We start from the raw sequence: 25,498 nt of genomic DNA, 5'->3' as shown, positions 1-25,498 counted from the left end.
CTGAACTGTATTATTTAATAACCTTAATAATACAAGTAAATTACATCTGTTTCTTCTATACTATAAACTAAAACTTTCAATTCTTTTTGAAATATATTTAGGCCTAAACATAAGTTTACTTGAATAACTGGTTTTTGTTAGTGTGTTTTGTTTATGGCAAATCTACTATGACATATCTGCCACCATTCCTAATTTTGAACAGCCAACCAAGGGGTAAGCAACTGGTTAACAGCAACAAGCCAACTCTTCAATAATGGGATTGACTGTACATTATAACATCCCCATGGCTGAAAGAGCGAGCATGTTTGACTACAGTTTCATTCCACAACCGACAGATCGCTAGAGTAGCACCCTAATCACCAGGTCATGCCAGGCTAGGACATGTAATACACTGTCAACCACCTTTTCCACAACATCCTGCAGTAGGTGAGACAGTCATACACTCAGGATGCTGTATTTTTGCAAATACCTTTTGTCACTTGTGTAGTTTCGTTACAATTTATAAATAAATAAATTTAAATTTCTACATTTCTGTTCTGCTAAAAATATTCAGGATTTTTATTTTAAAACTTCCTCCTTTTAATCTGTTTTGATGTTTAGAATATATGAATTTTCATACTTTAGGCCTTCTGGAAGGTATGTAGCAAATATTGTATCTAAAACTATATGTATATTGTAATATAAATGATTTATTACTTGTATAGGTAATATACACATTGTAAATATGTTTTACGATATATATATACATATATATATATATATATATATATATATATATATATGTTATAATGTTACTATCTACATTTGTTATATATATACATACGACAGAGTTGAAGGATGAGGCCTTCTATATACAAATATCTTGAAAAGTTAACCAAAACCTTAGCAATTTCATATCACACATACTTTATTAGAAATACTTATGGAAACAGTGAATAAACAGAGTATAAATTGCATATATTATGGAATTGCTTCCCTCTATTGAATGAAAACTTTGTGTTGATGGTTGATACTGTGATTAGCAGCTATCAAACTGATACAATAATGCCACTCGAGGAAAAAGTCGATAAAAGTACAGACAGCCATATTACTACCAGCAATAGTGCAGTGAATGCACTCCTGGCTCCTAGAACAAAAATGTAAAATGGCAAACACATAGAAATCAAACTTTTTGGCAGATGAGTGTTTCTCCATATAACGGATTGGGGCAAAATTTCATGTTTCAATAAGAGTTGTATAAATACTGAAGAGGGTATGTGAAATTATTTTTCTTAATCACAGAAGTACTGCAGGCAAACAACTTAACCTCTTCAAACACTGATTATTAGAGAGAAAAACCCAAAACGTTGAAATAGATTTCAAATAATTGGTAGGACTCTGAATGTTGATTAGTATAAAATTAACAGACTACTACTCCCTCAGGAACAAGACCTGTTGGGCAGAGATTTATCTACTAACAAAACAATGATCCAGAGCATGCAGTAAATGTGGTGGAACACATATTAAAGAAAAACGATGAAAATGAAATGCAACCATGGCTTGCCTTCACAAGCCCTATTATATGAATATTATTAAGACTGTATTGGCTTATACAGAAATAGAGAAAGCCAAATATCAACCAAACTTACACAGTGAAAATAACAACCACCCTATTCTGATTAACAATTTTAAAGTAATTTCGACCGGGTTATCCAACACCGAACTTCTCATCAAAGAAATCTTGTCCATTTTAAACGAACGCCCCACTCTAAACAATAACACAACTTCTTTACAGCTAAGCCTATTATAAATATCCCTAGCACATTGTCAACAATGTTATCTCTATACCTCCCCTTCTTTACCACACTAGTTTTGTAATATAATTGTTAAAAAAATTTTATTTCCTGTCGAAATCCTGCTGGTCGTTGTGTTTTAGATTGTTTGTTTTTTCTTTCCCCTTATGCTACTATAAATGTTCCAACTGAATGAATATGCGTATTTAATACTATTGATTAATTAATACAGTCACTGAAGATGGAATATGAATATTCAGAAACGTCCAAAGAATAAACGTACATTACCGAAAACAGTGTCGAATGTTTGCTATTACCGTTGTTCTACTGATTATTATCAAATTCTGATTCCCATCGAACAAATCCGTTGCTAGTGTAATAAATACAAAATAATAGTCCACTGTACAATGTATTTGTTTTACAACTGTGTTTTCTTTGATAATGTATTGTACAAACAATTAACACTGTAATTATTCATTATTTATGACCCCTGTATGTGCATCATCTGTGTATTTCCAAAATTATTTCTTCTATAAGTACATTTTTCTCAAACAAAAAACAAAAATATTTCTAGTTTTCATTACCAATTTTAACCCTTTTTTTTTGTAGCATCACATATATATATTTTTCTTCAGTGACATTTACAATTTTGTTATAATGTGTATATGACCGAAACATCTTGTAGAGTACAGTTGTGGCAAAAAAGTATTCCAAGTGAAACTAGCATGAGAGGTCATGCACACAAAAAAAAACTGCTGAGAGACTTTAAAATTAGCATATACATAATAATTTTTGTAAAAATGTCTATTCAATAACACAATTTAGGTAGTATGACTGGCAACTATAAACAAAATTAATTTTAATCTTAATTCATACAAGGAAATATAACTGACAACATTATGTGTGAAATTCTTCCCAAAAGTTTAAAAGGTAAAGGAAATTAACATAATAAAATAAAAATACCTTTCAGACATGTCACTACCAAAAAAGCTGAGAAATTTGAAGTAAAAATAATTTAATCCATTACATGCTGGACCAAGTCTACTACTGTACCCAAAAAAAGAAAACTTAAGGAATGAAACGCACCTAGACAGAACATTGTTAGTTAGGTCTAAGCGCTCAAGACCTCGCAGCATAGTTATTTCATCAGGAAGGACAGAAATTTTATTGTCTCGAAGATCTAAAACCTTCACAGTCATCAGTGTTTCCAATAATTCTGGTGGGATTCCAGAAATTCTATTATCCCCTGCCTGCAATTCCTGCACAAAGAAATAACATGTAATTACAAAGAACTATTGTTTTGTAAACTATGTTAAAATACTTGATTAAGATCTCAGCAAACAAAGTTTAATAACAGAGAATGTTGAGCTATGCTCTAAAGAAAAAAAGATCTACCAATAATGATTTTGAAAATCAACAATAAATTAGCAATCAATTGAAAAAAGTTAAGGAGAGATGGAGAACAAAAAATTCACAAATTTAATAAACATGAAATTGAATTACTTTTGAAAGTTTATCTTACATCTTGGCAAAATGTCTATATTTGCAGAAATGAATGTTAAAAATATTTATCAAAAATCAAATCAAAAACATGAGATTTATCAATTATTTTAAGAAGGTGTTTTATTCAACATAACACATTACATATCTTTGACAAATGTTATGTTATACAATTTAATCTTAATCTTGACATATCAGGGTTTGAAGTTACCAAAACAAAATTACTTTTGTCTCCTGCAATTGGAAATAAAATTTTACTTGTCTCAGAAACATTTAAGTTGCATTAACCTCATAACTAAAACAAACTTGTTCTACTCCTTCCAGCTCCCTCCTTAAAATATTTAAAACAAAAAAATGGCTGCATCTTAGCACCTGAAGAATGGAAGTGAAGAAGGTAACAGGAAATACATGTAATTGGTTGAAAAGTATAACCTCGACTAACCCACCTATGAATGGTTGCCAGGAAGCAAAACTTTTAAGTGAACTTCCAGGCTTTTACCATCAGAAGCAGCCCTCAGGTTTGTGTATACAGGGTAATCGTTTCTGTAAAGCTCTAAGAATTTATATCAGGTTTAGTATTTTTTTCTAGTACAATTCCTTTTCTAAAAGAGGTAACAAGGAGTGGATCAGAACACCATTAGGTACATGTATACGCAAGGAGTTTTGCGGGGGTTCAGCTGAACCACCTATTTTTGTGATGTAAAAACATCATGCTTGTATAGTTATAGCACAACTACTTATGGTATTTAATCTTTTGAATGTTTGTGGCTTTTATGTGAACAGTTATGCAATTGTTTATGTTATATTTCATGCAGAATTGCTTCCAGAGTTCATCTCATAGCACCTATTTTTTACAAATTGTCTGGGGTACATGCTCCCAGGTTCCCATAACACAAATTAGAATCCTCCTTTCAAACATTCTGCATATGGGCCTGAGGTACTAGTACAACAAGAAAGAATAGACCATTGTTCTCTTTTGCAAAGAAATCAAATATTTTCCTGTATCCAAAGGACCAAAATTCTTCTTTTGAATATGCAGATTACAAATCTGGAGTTCACATGAAATCTACTATATAATAACAAGGTGTATTAAATTTATTTTTAATAACATTTCTTGACATTTTGAGGTTTAAGATGCATGCATTTCTTTACCCCTTGTGGAGGCACCCATATGTGACACTTATGTTATTAGCAATATCTCCTGAATGTGGATATCCGACTAGTTGGAATAGTGAAGGCTCACTCCATGTCTATATAACTATTTTTACACATTTTATGCCTATTCCCACTTACTCACTTTTCTATACATGAAGCCTTCCTCTTCCTCAAATTTTAAGAATTATATTTTGTTCAATTGTAATTTTTTTAAATTATGCTTATTTGCTCCTTGTGGTACCATTAACACTTGGTGTTCTGGTACACTCCTGCTTGCCAACACAAAAATTGGAGGAAGGAAAAGAGAATTACTATATGCTGTTTTTTATCTATTCAATTTTGACATTATGGCTCTTCTATACCTTGTTGAGCAAAAACTTGCTTTAAAAATATCCCATACAACATCACACAAAGCTACATGCATAAACGTGATTTCAATCACATGAAATTCAGCATGTAATATTGGCTGCTCTTGTGAGTATTGAGCAATAAGAAGCAGAGTTTCAAAATCTTTTATAATTCACCAAAACAATAAATGGAGGTTGATTTTGCATCTTGGCAACTATATACTGATCATTTTTTGTGGATTTTATGAAAAGCCTTGACCTCAGGACTTACTTATACACAACACAAGTTTGTATCTCACTTTATTTGCCATCAGTAGTACATGTAATCAGTACATTTTAAACCCTGCATGTTAACTCTCTCAACACAGGCTCAGTTAATTTGACCAACCACATGGTTATATATCTTTATAGATATGATACTACTAACTTTTAATATAGTGTGTGTATATCTTCATGAAATTTGGCAGAATTTCAGAAAACATTATAAGTCTTTCACATACAAAAAATGATGTTTTTAATGAAGTATATTTAATAAACTAAAAACGATTTGTCCTTCAATATATTGAGTAGTTGTGTTGAGTAGGCTGTGTGCAAAAAGCAATTTTATGTTGAGATTAAAAATACTTTTCATCTCCAAAATCTGAATGATCTTTAACATCTCCTAAATACATTTCAAATGTTTGTTTTTGGTAAAACTTTATATTTTATATGTTATTTTCTCTACACTAATCCTATATGTGGTTGGTCAGTGTGACTAGCCTCATAAACACCAAGAGAATAAAAATATTGAAATAAATCTAAATTATCCTTTTTTCTTTCTAGAATGACTTCAAATGTAAAATGAAACTATATTCATTTATCCTAAGTAGCTTTAAACTCATAACAGTATACATCTATTTATAATTAAATTTTATTGTTTTATTACCCTTTGAACCATGTCTAACAATTATTTGTGCCATTATAAGTTGTAAATCATTTGGAGAATGTACAGCTAACATTACACTATTGAATTACATTACCCATGAGCGAGTGTCTCATGAAATATTTTCATTATATTATTATATATTTTACTTAATTTAACTAACCTAACAATATCCCTATTTTTACATTTTAGTTACTTTTATAATAATAAATAAATAAAGAATAAATATGAAAAACAAGAAATAAAGTATTTACTTGAGTTTTCTTTTTGTTGTTGTTGACTATCGATGACCCTTAACCCTACTTTTTTATACTAATGGTAGTAGTGCATTAAATAATTTTTATTTATTAAATAATGCACCAAAGCACATAGAATAATAACATGCAAAAAGCAGACAATTTCCTCAAACAATTACAATTTTTCTGGCTATCTAACCATGTGACAAAAGCCATTACAAATTCATCCAAGCTAGCTGTTGTGATTCCCATGGAAACCAAAGTTGTATTACAAGTGAAATTGAAGATTATCTGTTCAGTACACAATGTAATATGATACATCATTTGATAGATGAAAACCTTGGCTATCTATTGGTTATAAGTAATATATAATTAAACATAAGAGAGAAGTATTAACAAATCCTGAGAGAGAGGATGTGACAAGTGGGTGTGGCAGGAGGGGTCTTATTTTTCATTTGATAGTTCTGTAACCAAACAAAATTGTAGACTTTAAAAATTATTGTTTCTCTGAGCAATGACGATTTTATAGTGATCAATTTATATTTAATTTTGTAGTTACTGGAGAGGTGGGAAATTCAGGATAAAAATTTATATACTATTAAAATATGGATTATTAGCTAACATTTTATGCTATACTAATTGGTATAACAAACAAAAAGTGGTTTAATAAAACTTTTAATGTAAGGCACAAAACCTTAGATGTCATGCACAGTAAAGAATACCCATGGCAATAGGATTAATGACAATACATATAAAATGGTAAATTTACTAAGAAAACATAATATGTATACAGAATGAAGCTTATAACAAAATTATAATAAAGTAGAAACATCAATATTTGAAAAAAAATTACAAAACTGGCACTGGTTTTCACTTAGCAACTTTAAGAGAGAATCTCAAACTTGAGTTTCACTAAGCTAAACCAAAAAAAAAAAGAGATCAAAGTATCATTAAAATATAATTTTAATGACTTTGAAATCAAGAATATCTAAAGCTGAAATAATTATGTGTGACAGAACTGAGGATTAAAAACGCTTATCACAACTTCTTTGCTTCAAACTACCCATTTCAAGTCAAGAATAAAAATACTTTTTATTCATCTGAAAATTTTAAAGTTTCATTTGTGTAATCTCTGAACCTCCTAAGTAATTATAAAATGCTATTTTTCAGTAAAACTTTATATTTTATCTGTTATTTTCTCTACCCTAACTCTATATATAAGGTTGTAAACCTCTTAAACCACCAAAAAAACATCGAAATAAATCTAAATTACCCTTTTCTTCTTTCCAGAGTAACTCAAATTGTAACATGAAATTACATTTGTTTATCCTAAATAGTTTTAAACTAATTACAGTATACATCTGTTTATACTTTTATTGCCCTTTGAACTGTGTCTAAATTAATATTCTCACCACAAAATTTGTAAATCAACTGGCAAACATAGAACTCATGTTACCCTATTGAGTAAGACACAGGCTACTCACAAGTTGCTCACAAGCATACCTTGTAAAACAGTTTTATTTTTATTTACTTTACTAAATCTTACCTTATCTTACCTGAAAAGTTCCTCATTTTTACATTTTACTTACTTTTATAACAATAAAGTATACATATGAAAAACAAGAAATAAAGTACTTACCTGAGTCTTCTTTTTTCTTTTCTGTAGACTGTCGATGACATTTAACCATACTTTTTATACTAATGACACTATTGCACTAAATAATTTTTTACTTAATTAAATAATGCATCTAAGAACACAAAATAATAACATTAAAAACACAGATAATTTTCCATAACTATCTCAATTTTCCTGATTTTCTAACTACACAACAAGAGACATTACAAATTCATCCAAGGTAGTAAATGTGTTTCCTGTGGGAACAAAACTTGAACTGAAAGATAAATTAACATTTTTCTATACAGAAAACAGCATAATATAATATGTCATTTGACAGATTAAAACTTTAGATTTCTGTTGGTTATAATCAATATAATATTAAACATAAGAAAGAACTACTGGCAATTTCTGAAAGAGGATGTGACAGGTGGGCATGTCAAGTTGTCTCTGATTTTCAACTTAATGGTTCTGTAAACAAATAAGATTGAGACTATAAATATTATCTATGCCTGAGCAGTGACAACATTATAATGAATATTTTACATTAAATTTCATACTTCTTGGAGGTGTGATAAATAAATTAGAGAACCTTGGATACCTAGAGGTGAAATGGCACAATTCTCACACTAGGGGAAATTGAGGATTTTTTTAAATATTGCCTTATAAAAAATAAGAACTTAAAATTTATATAATGTTAAAATTCGTATTATCAGCAACATCTTTATGAACATTTTAAGAAAGGACTTTAATTAAGTTTTGAATATAACTCACTAAAATTTCCTGACATGCAAACAAAATGATGATGCCCATTCTGAAAGAGTTAACATGAAAATCACCTTGCATTCAAACTATCTCAGTAAATATAGGCTTCATATGATCACAGCCAAATCTTCAATAAAAATACTTAATTATACAATCTAATTTACACTAGTAAAATTATTTGTAAATGTTTCAAATGTAGAGATTAAGCTTTTCTTCAAATCTTCAATAAAAATACTTAATTATAAAATCTAATTTTTTGTGTACAACAGAGTTGTAAGATTTACTAAAAGCTTGAATTTCATAAAGATGCACTTAGTAGATTCAAAATTATAGTAAACGTTGTTAAGAATAGCTTAACAGAAACAGAGGTTGTACAAAACCATCAACATTGTTGCCAGAGCTGAAAACAATAGACAGAGTGAATTTTTCATATACAATAAGTTGCTTAGCTTCTTGTTACACTACACCCAAAAATATAATCAAAGAAAATAGGAATGATAAGAAGTAACTAAGGAAAAGTCTTTATTTCTATAAAATATAAACAGATAAAGCAAAAAGGTTTGTATAACTCAGCTGTTTCTTTAATTAATCTCTATTCTATTATTCAGTGTTTTCTGTTTTTTTAAGAATTTTTGAGATTCATTGATGCTCTCTCTCTTCTTCAGAAATCAATGCATTAATGGTATATTAATCATAATTATCCAAGCCCTACTTATAAGCATTATACACATATACCTTTAAAACAGTAGAGCCTCTGAATAATGGGAGACAAACTAAATGGTTGTGACGTACATACAGGTGTTCCAGATGCAGCAAAATACCAAGTTCTTCAGGAAGCTCAGTCAGGAAATTGTGAGTGATATCAAGATTTCTTAGAGCTAGGGTAAAGAGAAATATCTAGCTATACAATTTCTTCACAACATAGAAAACTACTGAAATAAATAAAACCAAAAACTAATCAAATACATTATAATAAAACAGGTTAAACTCTATTTTAAAATAAGTAAGAAATGAGTACTGATACACCACTAACAAATAAATAACACTATAATGTCTTGTTACAATGCTTCTGTTAAGTTCGAAACATTTTTTATGCACCATAACATACAGAAGTAAGCAATTATAACATTTGACACTAAATTAGTTTTTGTGAAATTAAAAAAAAATGCTGTCAATAGTGGTAATATGATAGCAAGTGAAAATTAGTATCCCTTACAATATTGAAGGATAATTGTTATTGATGATATTTTACAGCAGAAATAATGTTGCTGCTCATCAGTAATAGATTTAAAACTCTGAAATTTCCAAAAATTTAGTTTCTACATTATAAATGTAAGAACTAAATTTTCATTTATAAGAAATTAAGTACAAATCAAGAAAAACAAAACAATGCTGTTCAGTATCTTAGATGCTTGCAATTAATATGGTATACTTGTCATTCTGTACCAATTGTTAGTTGTCAAAGTTTTTATATGTACTTCTTTGTCCTGATAAAAACCTCTTCCAACATTTTTAGTAAGAGATAATGTTATATATATATATATTATTTTAAAATCATCTTTCTGAGTATCATACCAAATATTTTACAATGAAAGTGTGGTGTTATAACCACTGATAACACAAGGTATGTACACCCTTATGGCATATTAATGGCCATATCAGTTCCATACATCTGATATTTACTAGTAACCATATCCATCTGAGTCAAATTACTGTCACTGGAGTACTTATATTTACCATCCATACTGCCAATCTCCGGGGGCAGCATCTTCAACTTGTTATTTGACAGGTTCAGCTTAGACACATGACTTAAGTATCCTATTGTACATGGAATGCTGACCAACTTATTATGTGAGAGGTCCTGTCATAAAAATAAAGACACAGCAAGATAGTTAACAGGTAGAAAGATATACAGACGTGCAGAAAGACAGGTACGTGGAAAGGAAAGTCAGAATGAGAACTTAACTGCCTTATTACAATACTTCCTAAATAGTTAATTATTTTCCAGTTTAAACTATAACTTACAATAAGGAAAGTTAATGATAAATAAAGGAAAACAATTTCTACTTAAATCCTTAAATCAATGAGAAACAGCTTCATAGAAATTTGTAACCTTTTCCCCTCATGTTTGAATCATAACATTTTCATATGGAGAGGAGAACAGTGGTGAGGAATTTTACTCACAGTAGATCTGTATAAATATGTTTTAGTTCAAGGAATCTTGGCTGCTTGCAGTTTTTGGAAAGTATGCCCAACATAAGCATAGGAATCTGTTAGCTAGCCCAAACTACAATTTGGACTTTTTATGTCTTGTTGTATTTGTTTTACTGATAACACCAAACAACCTACCACCACAAATATATTTACATTTATGATCTTAACCCTACTGATATTTAATTTGTCTTACATTTATGGTGCCTAATATAAAATTATTTGTAAATGTTTCAAATGTAGAGATTAAGCTTTTCATCTTGGCAAACGTTAAAAATTACAATAAATTATTTTGAATTTTCTTATAAAGTCTTAGTAATTAGCCTATACACCTTAATAATAAAAAATGTATTCCAAATAAAATTGAGTAAGAAATGTATAACTCAACAGTGTACTGTACATCCTTAAAATACAAAAATTAATGACTAGTGTACTTTGACTTCAACAATTTCTTCAGTTTCATAGATACCAGTGTATTTAATATTATAAAAAAATCAGTGTTGTACACACCATATTTATACTGCATTAACTAAAATGCAAAGATAATTACATAACTGAACAAAAATTAACATCTGATTATTAAATGCCTTACAAAGAAATTACAGCTATATGAAAGTTTCAAAATAAAATTTAGTTTCACTATTACAAATTATTGTAACTTCAAATTTTAAAATGCAAACTTTAATGGAATTGTAACCCTCAAATAAATGAAGCAAGAAGAACACCAACTATAATACATTTTTGTAATGGAATTTGCATATTCCATTATTTGACTAGCACTGACACTTACTGTTAGTATTATTGATTGAATGAAATATTTAACAATAAAAAAAAGAAACAGCATGTGACGTAAAGATTATATCATTGAAGCACCTAAAGTTGAATTCTGCAATAAGTCATTATAAATAAAATATTCTTCAAATTCATGAAGAAGCTTCCAAGGTTCCATATAAAGAAATCACTGAGTTACAAATACAATATAACAGTTTACAGCTACTATATCTTTCTCATCATAACTTTTCATGCTCACTACCTCCATAAATCATTTAAAACCAATATAACTGGTATAAACTTATTTGAAGTTCTCTTTTTTCACTGAGGATAGTTGTAAATAACAGCATATGATAAATTTCTTTTTGGCAAATAAAGCAACTATGAAAAGTGATGCCATAAAGTTGAACTTAGAACAATAATTCTGAAAGATTAGTGACATAAACTTTCAGTATAATAATTCTATTTTGCCTACTAATTTTAAATAAATGTCAAAAAAAGTAAAACTGAATACAGATGATAAGATGAAAAATTTGTTAAACCATCAATTTTCAGAACTTTCACAGATGTACATCCTTTGCAGAAATATACGAACACCATTTGAACACGTGCCATCATAAGGGAACACGTGCTCTATAAGGGAACGCAAGTGAGGATAGAAATAAACACATATGAGATAGGTCAACTATAGTGTTGAAATGTTTTCAAAATATTAAAACTTCTTAAAATGTTCAAACTTGAGAGATATAAGATTACAGAATGCTGTTAAGTGTTGAAATGAATTATATGTGAAACAGTTGTAATGCTTATTCACATAAAATCAACTGTGCACAAGACCATTCAACAATACAGAGAAGTGGTAGTATAACATTCAGGCCAAATTGTGACAAAAGTTCATTTGAAAATGTGCCACAAATCCTCTATGAACCAAATTCTCAGTGACTTTAGTGCATCAAATGTGATCACATTTCAAAGGGCATCAACTGTGATGTTTTGCTGTATATGTTGTATTTTATAAGAGCTGGAATAAAAAACACAAAACATTCATCAACCCATGTGTTGCCCTGTAAAGAATTGTAATGGGAGGTTTTTGATGAGGCTTGAATCCTACACCTTGATTACATGTAGGACCTATTTATGAAATCTCTGTACATCTAAGTGCCAGCTGATCTCATGTCTGATTTCAAAGCAACAGAAGTTGACAGAACCAGAATTTTATAACAGTCAATCACAAACCCATATCTAAATCCCATAAAACATTTCTCAGGGGTCGTTTCAGAAAGTTATTTCACAGCTTTGCAGTCATCGTCAACTAGACAAGCCTTTGAAAGAACAACAGAAATAAACAATACCTACATCAATAAGAAACTGGCGACATGATACACTTATTAACAGCAGTTATTCAGGCCACAGTTGGTGCTACAACATAGTAGAAAAGTAATCATTAGTAATCATATCTATTTCTGGACACTTTTTGTTGATTATGATAATGATAAAAAAAAAAGAGGTTTATTTTAAGTATTAATACTTTAACATTTCCTCCTGTTTGTTATCATAAAATGGCCTAATTATTATAATCATTATTTTATTCTTTATTAGATTTATCAATCATCACTGATATAAATATACCATCATGAACAGAAAAAGCATGTTAAGAGCTCATATCATGACATGCTCTGTTAATTTGTATATGGTTTACATAGATATGAAAAATAGAGCTATTTCCCACTAAAAACAAATATTTTTTTTCAGTATTTATAAATTAACAACTATAAAAGTAAAAAAAAACAGAAATGGAAAGCCATCTTATAATAACAATAACAGTAATGTATGATGTAAGTTATTGAATCAACAACATATTAGGTATCAATTATTTCCTGATTACTTACTAGTCACTAATCCTAAAACATAGCAATAAAATAGTGAAAATTGAATGATGTAGACAGAGTTACATATCTACTGATGTTATACTGTAAACAACAATGTAGCAGTTTCTTAGTTGATGGTCCATTATGAAATTTTGATCATCTCTTGTATCAAACTTTAACAACTTATCATCATTAGTTTGTTCATTTCCAGTTTCTTCCCTGGCATACTAAACTTTGTTGTGATACCTGAATCAGAGTGTAGTTTTAATCATTTCATTTACCTTGTATTACACATCCATATATATATCTCTTATGATTTTTAAGTGCTTTTACATCATTCACCATTATAAAATTGTGGAAAGATGAATGTAGTACATGTATGTGTCCTTTTGGACTTTTTACTTGTAAACTTTAATAGTTAATTCATAATCAATTTAAATCCAGTTAATATGTGAAGGACTTATTTGGGGTCTTCCATAAAAAAAAATCTATCATTTAGGTTAAGTTCATAAGTTATCTATCTAAAAGTATTTGTTTTAATCTATTTCTATTTGGAAGTTTTTCAATCTATTTTTATTTAAACCCTTTATCCAGGATTTAAAAAAAAATCTACTCACTGTATAAGCAGACAGAAGAAAATAGTTTTATATAATCTTAGCCCTACTATTATCAATGTATACATCCACCTGTTTTTGGACAAATTCTTCAAACCTATTTATGTACCAAATAGCTTGTGGGTTCATAACATTGGTGCTCATGAGGTCCCTAATAACACAAGTTATATTAAAACATTACCAATAACACAATTAATATTACTAGTTACTCCATTGGGTTCCCTGTGTACTTTACAAATAAAATTAGCTTACCTTGCTTTTGTTATAAGCACCATACTAGAACTATATTCAATATGATTTTTAAAGTTTGTAGACAGGTTGAATGGGTAGTGAATGAAACTTTATGAAAAATGTACATTTTAACATAAACGTGTCGAAACACTGTACATTTGTAATAAAGTTTCTTTTACAACCCATTCAAGCCATTTCCAAATTTTATTTTCTAAAATGCGGGTTCCTTGTCATCAAATTTATATTCAACATGAATTAACAAGTGGGTGTTTGTGCAAATACCCTTTTCAGGCCATTTCCACATTTTATTTTCTAAAATGTGGGTTATTTGTCATCAAATTTATATTCAACATGAATTAACAAGTGGGTGTTTGTGCAAATACCCTTTTCAGGCCATTTCCACATTTATTTTCTAAAATGTGGGTTATTTGTCATCAAATTTATATATAACATTGACTGACTATTAGGTGTTTGTGCATAAACTTTTTTTTTCCACATTTATAAGCAGTTCACAACTCAGGACCAATAATTGTATGGAAAAACACAAATAACAGATTAATAAAATACTCACTCACATGCTGAGCTTAGAATTACATACATGTGTACAGAAATACTTTTGTAGTGCTCATTTAATAACCATGTTTAATAACTATGTTTCACTTAAAACAGTGCAGAAATAATTAATGTGTCAAATAACTTCTGGTTCTCTTGAGATTTTCTTGTAACACTAATCCAAAGACAAAGAAGACTTCTAGTGACTTTCTACAAGGAGTTGAACAGTATGTAGATACTTCTATTTGTTAATATTAAAGATTTCATTGCACTGTATGTTGATGATAATAGCTAGTTTTAGTAGTGATATAGTGGAGAAAATGGAAAATAAAAATTAAACATTTACCTTAAACAATTTTTGATATTCATTTATGAGGTTCTAGAGATTATGAAAATGAAATGTAAGAACTGTAGGATAAAAAATAGTATTTTTATATTTCATACAAAAATTACATGTTGCAGGTGAACTATTCAATGTCTGAGTGCAAATATCTACATCAAATAAAGATTTTTTTAATAGAACTAGTAGAAAAAATCAAAATTGAACATTTTATTTTCTGAAACTATGTACTTTTAGGAACACTTTTGTTAAATTTTAAACAATTTCATCCACTAGTTTTTTGAAATATGATGAGAGTGACATTACCTGCTTACCAGGTAAGCAGACAGTTGGCAAAGGGATAAAATAGACTTGCTACAGAATATAACATTTTCTTACACTGAAAATGTATTTCCAATAGGTACTTACTTTTCCTCACCTAAAGCTATCTCCATCCTGGTTTGCACTCTAAGCATTGCTAAAAAAACTTTTTCGCTAACAGTGCAACAGTCTTTTATATAATCCTTCATTTTCACGCCATTTTAGAACAAGTGCTGATCATGTGACTACCCTCAACTAATCATACTAAACAATCTATACTAGCACAACTAGCTCCCTCTACTATATTGTGGGCAACAAGAGCAATCCTCCCTGTCAAAATAAAAAAAATCCAAGGGAAATGCCTTGAATAAGTAATTTGATGAAAAATTGTCAGGTAATTTTGAATCATCTTGATAATGTGATATAAGTATACATGGCTAGAGTTAAAGGACCATAATTTGTATATGAATAGGCCAAGTGTGATCCACCCAGGCAAAAACATCCAGGGGAAGCGCCGTGGGATACTATTGAGTATGTCAAATATGGTCAGTCCAGGCAGAAAACGTCCAGTGGAAGAGCCTTGCAAAAGAAATTTATTTTGCAATCAACAAGTGCAAAAACATCTGGGGGAAGGACCTTGGATCCAGGATATTATGTTATTGCATAATCAATAAGTATAACAACAATAGCCCTCTCTCACTGAATGGGTACATGTGAATTCAGGTGGGAGATAACCTCATGGCTAGTGACACACAAATATCATAAACAGATGTACAAGGAAAATAGCATTTCTGTGTGAAGAGGTCAAATAATGTCTCTGCAATATTTTTTCTAGATAAAAATACATTCATTGGAAAATGTACAAATGGTGACCTCAAGAAGATGTCAATCATACGAAACAAATGGTAATTCAAAAATTACTTAAAAAACCAAAATTCTTAGGCGAAAACATTAAGCTGAATATTATGTTACAATAATGCTATGGTTCACAAACTTTTTAAGATGATGCACCCTCTTTTTATATGGGGGTAGAGGGGGTACATCATATTGTCAGGAATGCTCTATTAATCAATTACAAATACCACAAGTTAAAACATTATCTGTGTAAATTATATGTGCTTTGCGATGCATTGAACAATATTTGGAAATTTTGAGTCACATTTTCTTGACAGTATGAGAGAAAACTCAACAAGGCTTTCAGTACTTCAGAAGTAAAACTACCCAATTTGAATATACATATCATTGTAGTATTAGGACAATAGACAAGTAAATTAAGTTGTAAGAAAGTGATGAAAATGTCCCTGTATTTAAGATCTTTAAATGTTTGGTGAATTTAATTACAGATTGAAAAATAAATATCATTATTATAGCTGGGCAATAAACTTGATTAATCAGTATAACTGATTATATCAGTTAGTGTCACATAAAATAATCAAGTAGTAGAATTTACAAACAAATCAATTAATGTCATAAAAATAATCAACTAATTAAGATTAGTGTTTCTAATTATTCCAACTATTGAAATAATCAAAATCTTTCCATTATGATTTCTCCTTATTATTGTTCAGCTCTAATTATTATATAATTATACTTATGCTTTAAGACATATAGTACTCTTTATAAAGAACTGATTAAACAATAAACAATAAATTATAGGTCTAAATAAAAAAATTGCAATCTTACAAAAATATCTAATATAGTGTGGCAATTTCAAAACTTACTTTGATAACACTGTGGTTTTACCCAACTTTAAATAAAAAAAATATATTACTATACCAGCTGTTCCAAAAAGAGGAGGTTACCAATATCTTCATCAAGCTCTTCTAGCTGATTATATTGCAGAAGAAGAGAATGCATCTCCTTAAGCTGGAAAATACTCTTCGGCAAGGCTTGGAGATGATTATGGCTAAAGATCAAAATCTAATATAAATCATTACTCATCTCATATTACACCATCATAAAGAATCAGAAAGCAACCACTTTTTATCACAGGTTTTATCATCACAGCAGATATAGTTACTTTGCAGTTACTAAAGGAGCAACATGCCTGATATTTCTTTAATAATAAAGAAAAATTACAATGGATTAAAAACTACTCCCTAACAATGCTATTTATGCAAACATTTATTGATTTTAAATCACAGTTTCACATTTATTCTTAATTTGAAAGCATGCAGAGGTTACATTAGAAGTGCACACAGGAGGTTTACATGAAAGTGATTTTACTTTAAACCAACCATAATACTAACATGGCTATACCTGAGAAAGGAATGAAATAATGCCACTACACACTTTCAGAAATATTCTTTCAAGAGGCTGGTTGTCAACCACACGGCCACAAAAGAACAAGAATAGAATGTGCTAGTTAGTACGTGTTGTAGCACAAGATCCTATCGTATTAATGATGGTAGTGGTGGGTGACTGAAATAAATGAACCATAGTAGGTATCCAACAATCAAGCTGAAATTTCACATATAGGTTATATGAATGCCTAGGTGTACAATGGAATACTCAACATCTCCTTTAACAAAAAGCAGACAATGAGCCATATAAAATGACAGAGACCTACAACCTGCTATCAGGCATTTAAGTAAAAGAGACCATGCAATGGTGAAATTTATCATCCACTTATAAACAGAGAAGAGGGCAGAAAAACAACAACACCCCAATCTCTGTTAGAGAGTTGATAACAAGTGCAAATGGTGTAAGTAATAGAAAACGAATGCCTTGGGTTTGTTTATTCTAAAGACCCAACTGAGAGATCATAAATATCACATTGTCTCACAGAAAAAATGTGACTTCCATGTAACAAAGTAACAACCAGCTTTCACGAGTTAAAGGATTTTTTTAAGACCAAATATCTAGCAAGTGTTACAAACACTATGAAAAGAGGATACATCCTTTCCCTAAGCAGTTCTTATATAGGAACAAATAATTCAGGTTCAAAGATAGGCAGTTCTACTAGCAAAGATTCTGAGAGCATCTGCCACATAGGAATTTATTATGCCATCTGAGAGACATAGCTGAACAATTAGTGGAATTTGCTAATTGATTATATTAAACTACTCGATTATTCTCACATGAAACTAATTTATTTACTTTCAGCTTCTTTTAGTATTTTTAAATAAATTTTTAAACTTTCCTTCATTTAATTGATATACATTTTCATGCACATCAATTTACAATGAGGTTATTTTTTTAAACTTAATCTATTGTACACAAAAATATATCATATACGTAATGTAAAACCTGTAACAAACTAAAAATACAATAAATACAGTTCCATGGATTTCTACCTACAAATTTTCAAAAGAATACTAAAAAAATAAATAAACTGATTCTTCATTAAAAATAATTGTCATTAGATTTCATGTTAATTATAAAACTATTAAAATTATTTTTTCAGTGTGTGATAAATATTTTCCATATATAATATTCAAATGTTTGTCTGTCACACTCAGTATCTCCTGAATGGTTGGCTGTGCAAAAAAAATTCTATATCAAATTCCTTATTTGTAAGAGTATATTACAAGAAAATTATTTTTTGCAATTCCTCAACTTCCATATAAATATCAACATCAATTCATCAGTCTTCCTATGTGCTGAATGATCAATCTGAGAAAATACTTAAGAACAAAAATGTTTCTTTCTGTGAGGGAATTTCACAAATAAACAGGGCTTCCTCTGTTGACTGATTGAAAAAAAAATATTTCGAAGATAGAAGTATGAATAGAAAGAATACACAAAGAAAGGAACATGTTTGAGTATATATTTGTTGTTGTTCAGTTTATACACACACACACACACATATATATATAATTTTTTTTTATGTTGGTATTATATACATGCGTGATTTTATTGTACAATGTCAAATAAATTTATTTGAATTGAATTTAATACCCCCCTTTTGACACCTCTTATAGAAATGACAACTGTGAAAAACCTATTAATTCAATAGTGGTCTTTTCTTATACTCAGTAAAATTACAAGGAACAGTGACATCCCACAAAAAAAGACCCATGGCTACTTAGTGAACCTGAATGCTCTATTGTGCTGGATGCACCCATTTCATCATAACCCAAACACTGTTGCCAACAGTACATTGCAGTCAGTTTCCTTTGCTTAAAAACAAATGCAATGCAACTTTTCTTATTGAAATAACACATGAAATGACAAAATACAGTTGTAAACAGTCAACTAGACAATCATATTGCATATATGCTCTGATCCAAGGGATTGAGTTGACTGCATATTTGATATTTATTCATCACTATATTTAGGAAAATTATCATTGAACTATTTCAATGGGCATCTGCTAGTGATATATAATTCAGTGAAAACAAACTCAATCTGATCCTAGGAGAGCAAAGAGAGTATAATATTTACTATTTGGTAAGAAAACTTGTGATGACATTTTTCCAGAGATTAAAATGATTCAAAAAGTGGAAATATTAAAACCACGTAACATTAAAAAAATCTTTATTACACACACATTTCTGAATTTGTTTCTAATTCCATCATCAGCATGAAAAACTTAAAAAATAGTTAAATATTTTATAAGTATAAAAAACATCATAAGCTTTTAAATGAAAAATTGTTAGTATTGATTAAAAATAACACATTAAAATGATTAATACGTTTACATTTTACAGTACAGGTTGGAAGAAACAGTAGAAATACAAAAAATGTGTTAAGAAATCAATAAATCACAGAACTTAAAGTTCTTACTGCAATAGGCAGTGTTTAAGAGACACATGATAGCAGCAAGACTTTTGTTTTTCCCTCTTTCCAGTGCTTCGTATCAAGCTTAAGTTAGTCATAATTTAACTGGAGTCCTGTTCATGTAAATAGATTAACAACTTAAAAGCTGTTACATATTGTTAGATTATTATTAGTCCATGTCTAGTAATTTCTCACAAAAAAGTTGAATGAGCTATTCATTCAGCAATCAACTTTTTTTGGAGTAAATAAGGAATAATGAATAATAACTTGCCATAAATATTTTTAAGGCAAACTTACTCTAAGTAACACTGATTATGTTTGTAGCTTGTAATAAGTAAACAGTATATTAAGTTAAAACTATACTACTTTTATTTCAAATAAGGTTGATATGAACACCAGGCAAATATAGTGAGTTATTTACCTAATAGTCACAGGGCCACACCCTCACACTAGTGAGTTGTATGCAAACAGAAGTCATGCATACACAGTCAAAATAATGGAAGAAGTAACAGCTGTCATGTCACAGTCAATCCCATTATTTGTTGGTAAACAATTTGATAGTCAGTGCTGTTAGTTGGTTGCTAGTACCTTTAGTAGCACTGCCACAACTCAAACACAAATATAATGCCCCAATGGCATAAAGGAAAATCATGGTTGGTAGCAAAGGAAATCAAATCCAACCCTTGAATGATGAGGCAACCAGTTTAATTACTAAGCCACACCAGCCCTAAGCTAAACAAACTTGAATTGATCTTAAGAAATAATAATGAGAAATCATAATGGCAATATTTCCTTGAATATTAGGGGAAAATACAACATTTATTATGAATATACATGCCAACAAATATGAAACTGCACCAGTAAAACTGTAACAAACAATGTACAAAAGTATAAATAGTATCATTTTAAATTGTAAATGTCTACAGCCATGTCACCCAAAAGCACTGGGGATATTCCATCTATCAGACATAATCAAAACAACAGATTCAAAACAAGAAAGCAAGCTACAGATTCAATAAGGGTACAATTTTTCACTGTTTTATTAAAGTTTTTTTTTGGCAAGATCATGTATTTGTTAGAACATTCATCCATAATAAAAAATGTGGTACTTTTATACACACAAGTATAAATGTGCATGTACGTATCTTTGTATATGTATATATATATATATACATATAGACACACACACACACACTTATCTCAATCCACACTTATTACACCAATATTTCTTTTTATTTCCTATGTAAACATAACAAATGGCATAATTACAGTGAACTTTCTAAGACATTACAAAACTGAAAGATGTAAAAATATGTACTAAAACAATAAATATGTCGTTAATAAATATTTCTCCTGAAAGTAGCACAGAAGCAGAAATATTTTTACCTTAAATTTAGTCTTGTAAGAGCTTGTAAGTCACCTATAGAATCTGGTAGATAAATATATATTTCTTCTGAAAGTAGCACAGAAGCAGAAATATTTTTACCTTAAATTTAGTCTTGTAAGAGCTTGTAAGTCACCTATAGAATCTGGTAGAGTAGTTAGTTGATTATCATGAACCTGAAAATTCAAATTAATAATGTTAGTTAACAACTATCCTTGCAAGTTAAAAGCTATTCATCTCTTTCTATAATTTCATATTAGTCACAGTGGCAAGATATTAGAACTGCTAGTACATATTAACTGGTAAATAAGCTTATGGTTTTTGTATATAACTATAAGCATAAGTGCAAATATGCATTATAAAATGGGATAAACTTACACAAATGGATGATTTCCTTCACAGTACTGAACTGTATAAAAAAATACTCTGTCAGGATTAGTAAAACCAGAAAATTTAGAATCATCAAAAATGTGACATATCTAATAAAAGCTAAAATAAGAAGATTATTAGAAAAAGGTTAAACTGTTGTATTTTATGTGCACTGTTCTGATAAGAGATTGCAAATTTCTGCTCTTCAATTTAATAAAAGCATCCTATGATTTTTTAGTTGCAAGAAAATGTGCTAAAATATATCGTTCATATCAAATCCATAAAAAAACTGCATAATCATAAAAGATTTTACTGACCATCTTAAAAGTTAAAATTTTCCTAAACTGAAAATGTTTACCTCCACTCAAAAAATAGCTTTTCTCAATCAGAGCAAATTTTCAATGCTCACCACTAGCCTTCCAACTCCTGCTTCTGCATATCCACATGTAAATGATTATTCAACAACTCTCAACCAATAGGAGCATAACACAACTGCTATCATAACCAGTACCCTCTCCATAATTGCACCTACACCACATATCACCACAAGTGTGAAGGCTGGGTGAGAAATTTGAGAAGTGATAAGTATCTATTCGAAATACATTTTCAGTTTAGGAAAACATTAACTTCCGATATGATATCTTACCTCCACTCACAAAGTAGCTAGAATCCAACATTGAACTGGTGGACGGCCAGTGTAAAAATGATACCCCTTTAGGAAGTGCCCAATAAGAGATCATGAGGTGTGGAACCAAAAAAGAAAATATCATGGCTCAGCAGGAGACCATACCACATCTGATCCAGATATACTCTTCACTAATTTATGACTGTGTTGCGAACATAAAAGGCGGAAAAACATGAAGGAATCCCGTAATATGTATTATCAATTAATGGAACCCCTTGGTGTCGAGTGTCTAGGGCGTGACAAACCGTAGTGGTAGTTCAACCTCATCCAACCTCTAGCGGAATCTGGAAATGTACAACAGTTCTGCGGTAGGTAGAGGATCACCTACCTCTTCACCTTGAAATGGACATTCGTAGGGAAGAAGACAAGCTTCCGTACCACAATCCATCTCCACTTGCATGCATTTCCAACCCAACCAACACCTGATTCACCACAAACTGACATCCAACAGATCTGGTCCAAAAACTTATGGCATTGGGTATGGTTCTTCCAGGCCATGGTAGGAGGAGGATATCTAGACACATACAAGAGGAAATACATGTGCTCCATCCAGCTACAACCAACACCAGATTCATTGGAATCCAACATCCAGCAGAAAGAGGGACTGCAAATCTGGGGTGCATCTCCAGAGAGATAGTGGCCAGAGCACATGTGAAGACTCACTTAGCTGGACCATCTCCAACAAACTCCTGACCCCTGAAGAACCACATCTGGAGGATGGTAGGTAGAAGGAACATTTCAACCTGAGGGACATGCTTCAACCAAAACCTGGCAGTATCTGGAATTATACATCAGGTCCGTGATAGATTGGGCATCACGCCCTAGACCCATGATTCTAATCATGATTGGGCCATCTCCAACCAATACCAGACCCACTGGAAATATCTATCTGGAAGATGGTAGAAAGGAGGAATGTCATGGTGGGAAAAAGCAATCTTTCAGATATATATACATTAATATGGCTTAGTGCTACAACAAAACCAGGAAGTATCTGGAATTGCACATCATATCCGTGGTATGAAATGCTATACGTCATTGACAGTTACAGAATGCCACTCTCAACTTTATATTGCATCTCTATGGAGGACAGGCCTCCATGATCCACCATCCCATCGGCTAGGAACTGCTAAGTGGCATGGACTCCCATACTCCACTAGAAGAAAGGAGGGGAAAATGCATTGGATATTCCAGAGGACTGCATCACTGGATATAGTGCAGCGGGTGACGGTGATACTCTATTTTAAAAAGCAGAGCTACTACATCAACAGAATCAATCAACCAACACCCAGCAGCATCTGGAATTGTACATCAGGTCTGTGTTGGGAAGAGTTACAATGCAAGTGACATCAAGCATGGGCACAGGATGGAGAGTGCAGATTTTCAAAAAAATGTATATCTATCTGATGAGGCACCACTCACCACAGAGTGGGATCCACAGTGCACTAGCAAAAAGGCTCCTGTAAATAAAGAAATAACAAAAACAAAAAAGTCTGTAGTATAAAGGAAAACATCAACAAACAGCGAACAAAAACAAGCACGTCTGTACAGTACTACTGCTAATTGAGAAGTGATTTACAAGTGCAAATGTGGAGAGGGTGCTGGTTACAATAGGGGTTATGTCGCACTCCTATTGGTAAAGAGCTGCTGCATAATCATTTACACGTGGATATGCAGAAGTGGGAGGTGGAAGACTATTGGCAAGCATTGAAGATTTGCGTCAATAGAGTGCAGTATTAAACGAGAAAACTATTTTGTGAGAAGAGGTAAGATATCATATCGAAAAACACCGATCTTTCACTTCTTAGAACTGCATTATTAAGTCTTTTCAATCTTATAAAATGCTAAGCATAACAAATTTTGGCCACTGTAAAGAACAGTTTCACAATCAAAGTTATCATGGACATAATGAAAAAAAGTTACTCAAAAACCTAAGATATGACACTGCATTCTCACAAACAGAATCAATGTGCAAACAGGCCAGGAGGACTTTTGCTTGGGTACTTAACCAAGAAGTCTTGTTCATTGATTTGCTGATTAAATATTAGATGTTCTTTTTGCATTATGGTATACTTCCTAATACTCTGCTTTAAGATGAAAAAGATTGATCACTTAAAACTAAAAAGCTAATACATACATAACTTAATACATAAATACTGGGTACCTGCTGATAACTATTATACAATACACAGTAAACTTTGATTTTGTTGATAATTTTTTTTTTTTGCACAAACAAATTTGTCAAATATTTTAACTATAATATGGACATCACATGTTTAACACTCGGTTACACAGTTGGTCGATTTGTATAAAATACTATCATGTAACCTTGTGAACATTACATTATGTCTGTGAGTTTGCATTATTCTGCCCCCCTTTTTATTCTATAATAACTGCATAGGTTTGTAATTAGATTAAATAAATGGGAGGTTCACCTACATTTAATCTTGTATGTAAGTATAATAAAGAAAAAAAAATTAAAATCTTGCCTTGCAGTAACAAATAGATTAGTACAAACAATAAATGGGCAAAAGCATACACAAATAAATAGCATGTACACTGCAACAGCAAGTAAGCATTTTAAAGAATTGTCCATTATCAAATGTGAAATGAGCTTAAATAAGCAAGATCCTTAACATATTGTTAACTTTCTTTCTTTATTCCTAAATATACAAATAATTACTCAAATGTTATAATATGCATGCAAAGAATCTGAACTTAGTTTGATCACTTGATTTTCAAATGAAAATGCCAATCATGATGTTTCAGTAAAATATATAATTGAAATGTTTAATTTTAGCCAAATAGGTTTCAAATGTCCTAATAAAATTATGAAAGCTTAAAGTCATCACTGTGTATGTCATTATGTAATCTCTTAACTTGTATGTTAATGGCCAGTGTTGTTCTAGGTTCTAAGGGACCCATGTCCCCTTGTATCAAAATTAAAGGAAACACAGTAGAAATGTTAAAAGAGACCCTTGAGATATATTACTAAGAATCAACAAGCATATTTAGCTGATGGAACAGGACTGCATTAGCTCCGTTTTGTTATTTACTTTTACAATTACTGTCACAAATCTACAACACAGGAAACACAGTAGAAATGTTAAAGAGACCCTTGAGATATATTACTAAGAATCAA

At 30.6% G+C, this 25,498-nt stretch overlaps 1 protein-coding gene across 2 annotated transcripts in view; it reads right to left on the bottom strand.

Annotated features, from left to right (window-relative positions):
* Positions 1-25,498, bottom strand: part of LOC106467675 (leucine-rich repeat-containing protein 40-like) — a 72,274-nt gene that overhangs the window by 41,559 nt on the left and 5,217 nt on the right. For both annotated transcript variants that reach the window (XM_013928050.2, XM_022395886.1), the window contains exons 3-7: positions 21,408-21,481; positions 16,976-17,105; positions 10,050-10,173; positions 9,048-9,190; positions 2,859-3,031 (exon numbers count right to left, since the gene is read on the bottom strand). In XM_013928050.2, the coding sequence (XP_013783504.1) occupies positions 2,859-3,031; positions 9,048-9,190; positions 10,050-10,173; positions 16,976-17,105; positions 21,408-21,481 (644 nt within the window). The remainder of the gene's footprint in view (positions 1-2,858; positions 3,032-9,047; positions 9,191-10,049; positions 10,174-16,975; positions 17,106-21,407; positions 21,482-25,498) is intronic.

The sequence above is a fragment of the Limulus polyphemus genome, unplaced genomic scaffold, assembly GCF_000517525.1.
Source record: "Limulus polyphemus unplaced genomic scaffold, Limulus_polyphemus-2.1.2 Scaffold2703, whole genome shotgun sequence".
Lineage (NCBI taxonomy): Eukaryota > Metazoa > Arthropoda > Merostomata > Xiphosura > Limulidae > Limulus > Limulus polyphemus.
Note: the sequence above shows the minus strand (reverse complement) of the source record. Positions and strands in the feature narration are given on the sequence as shown.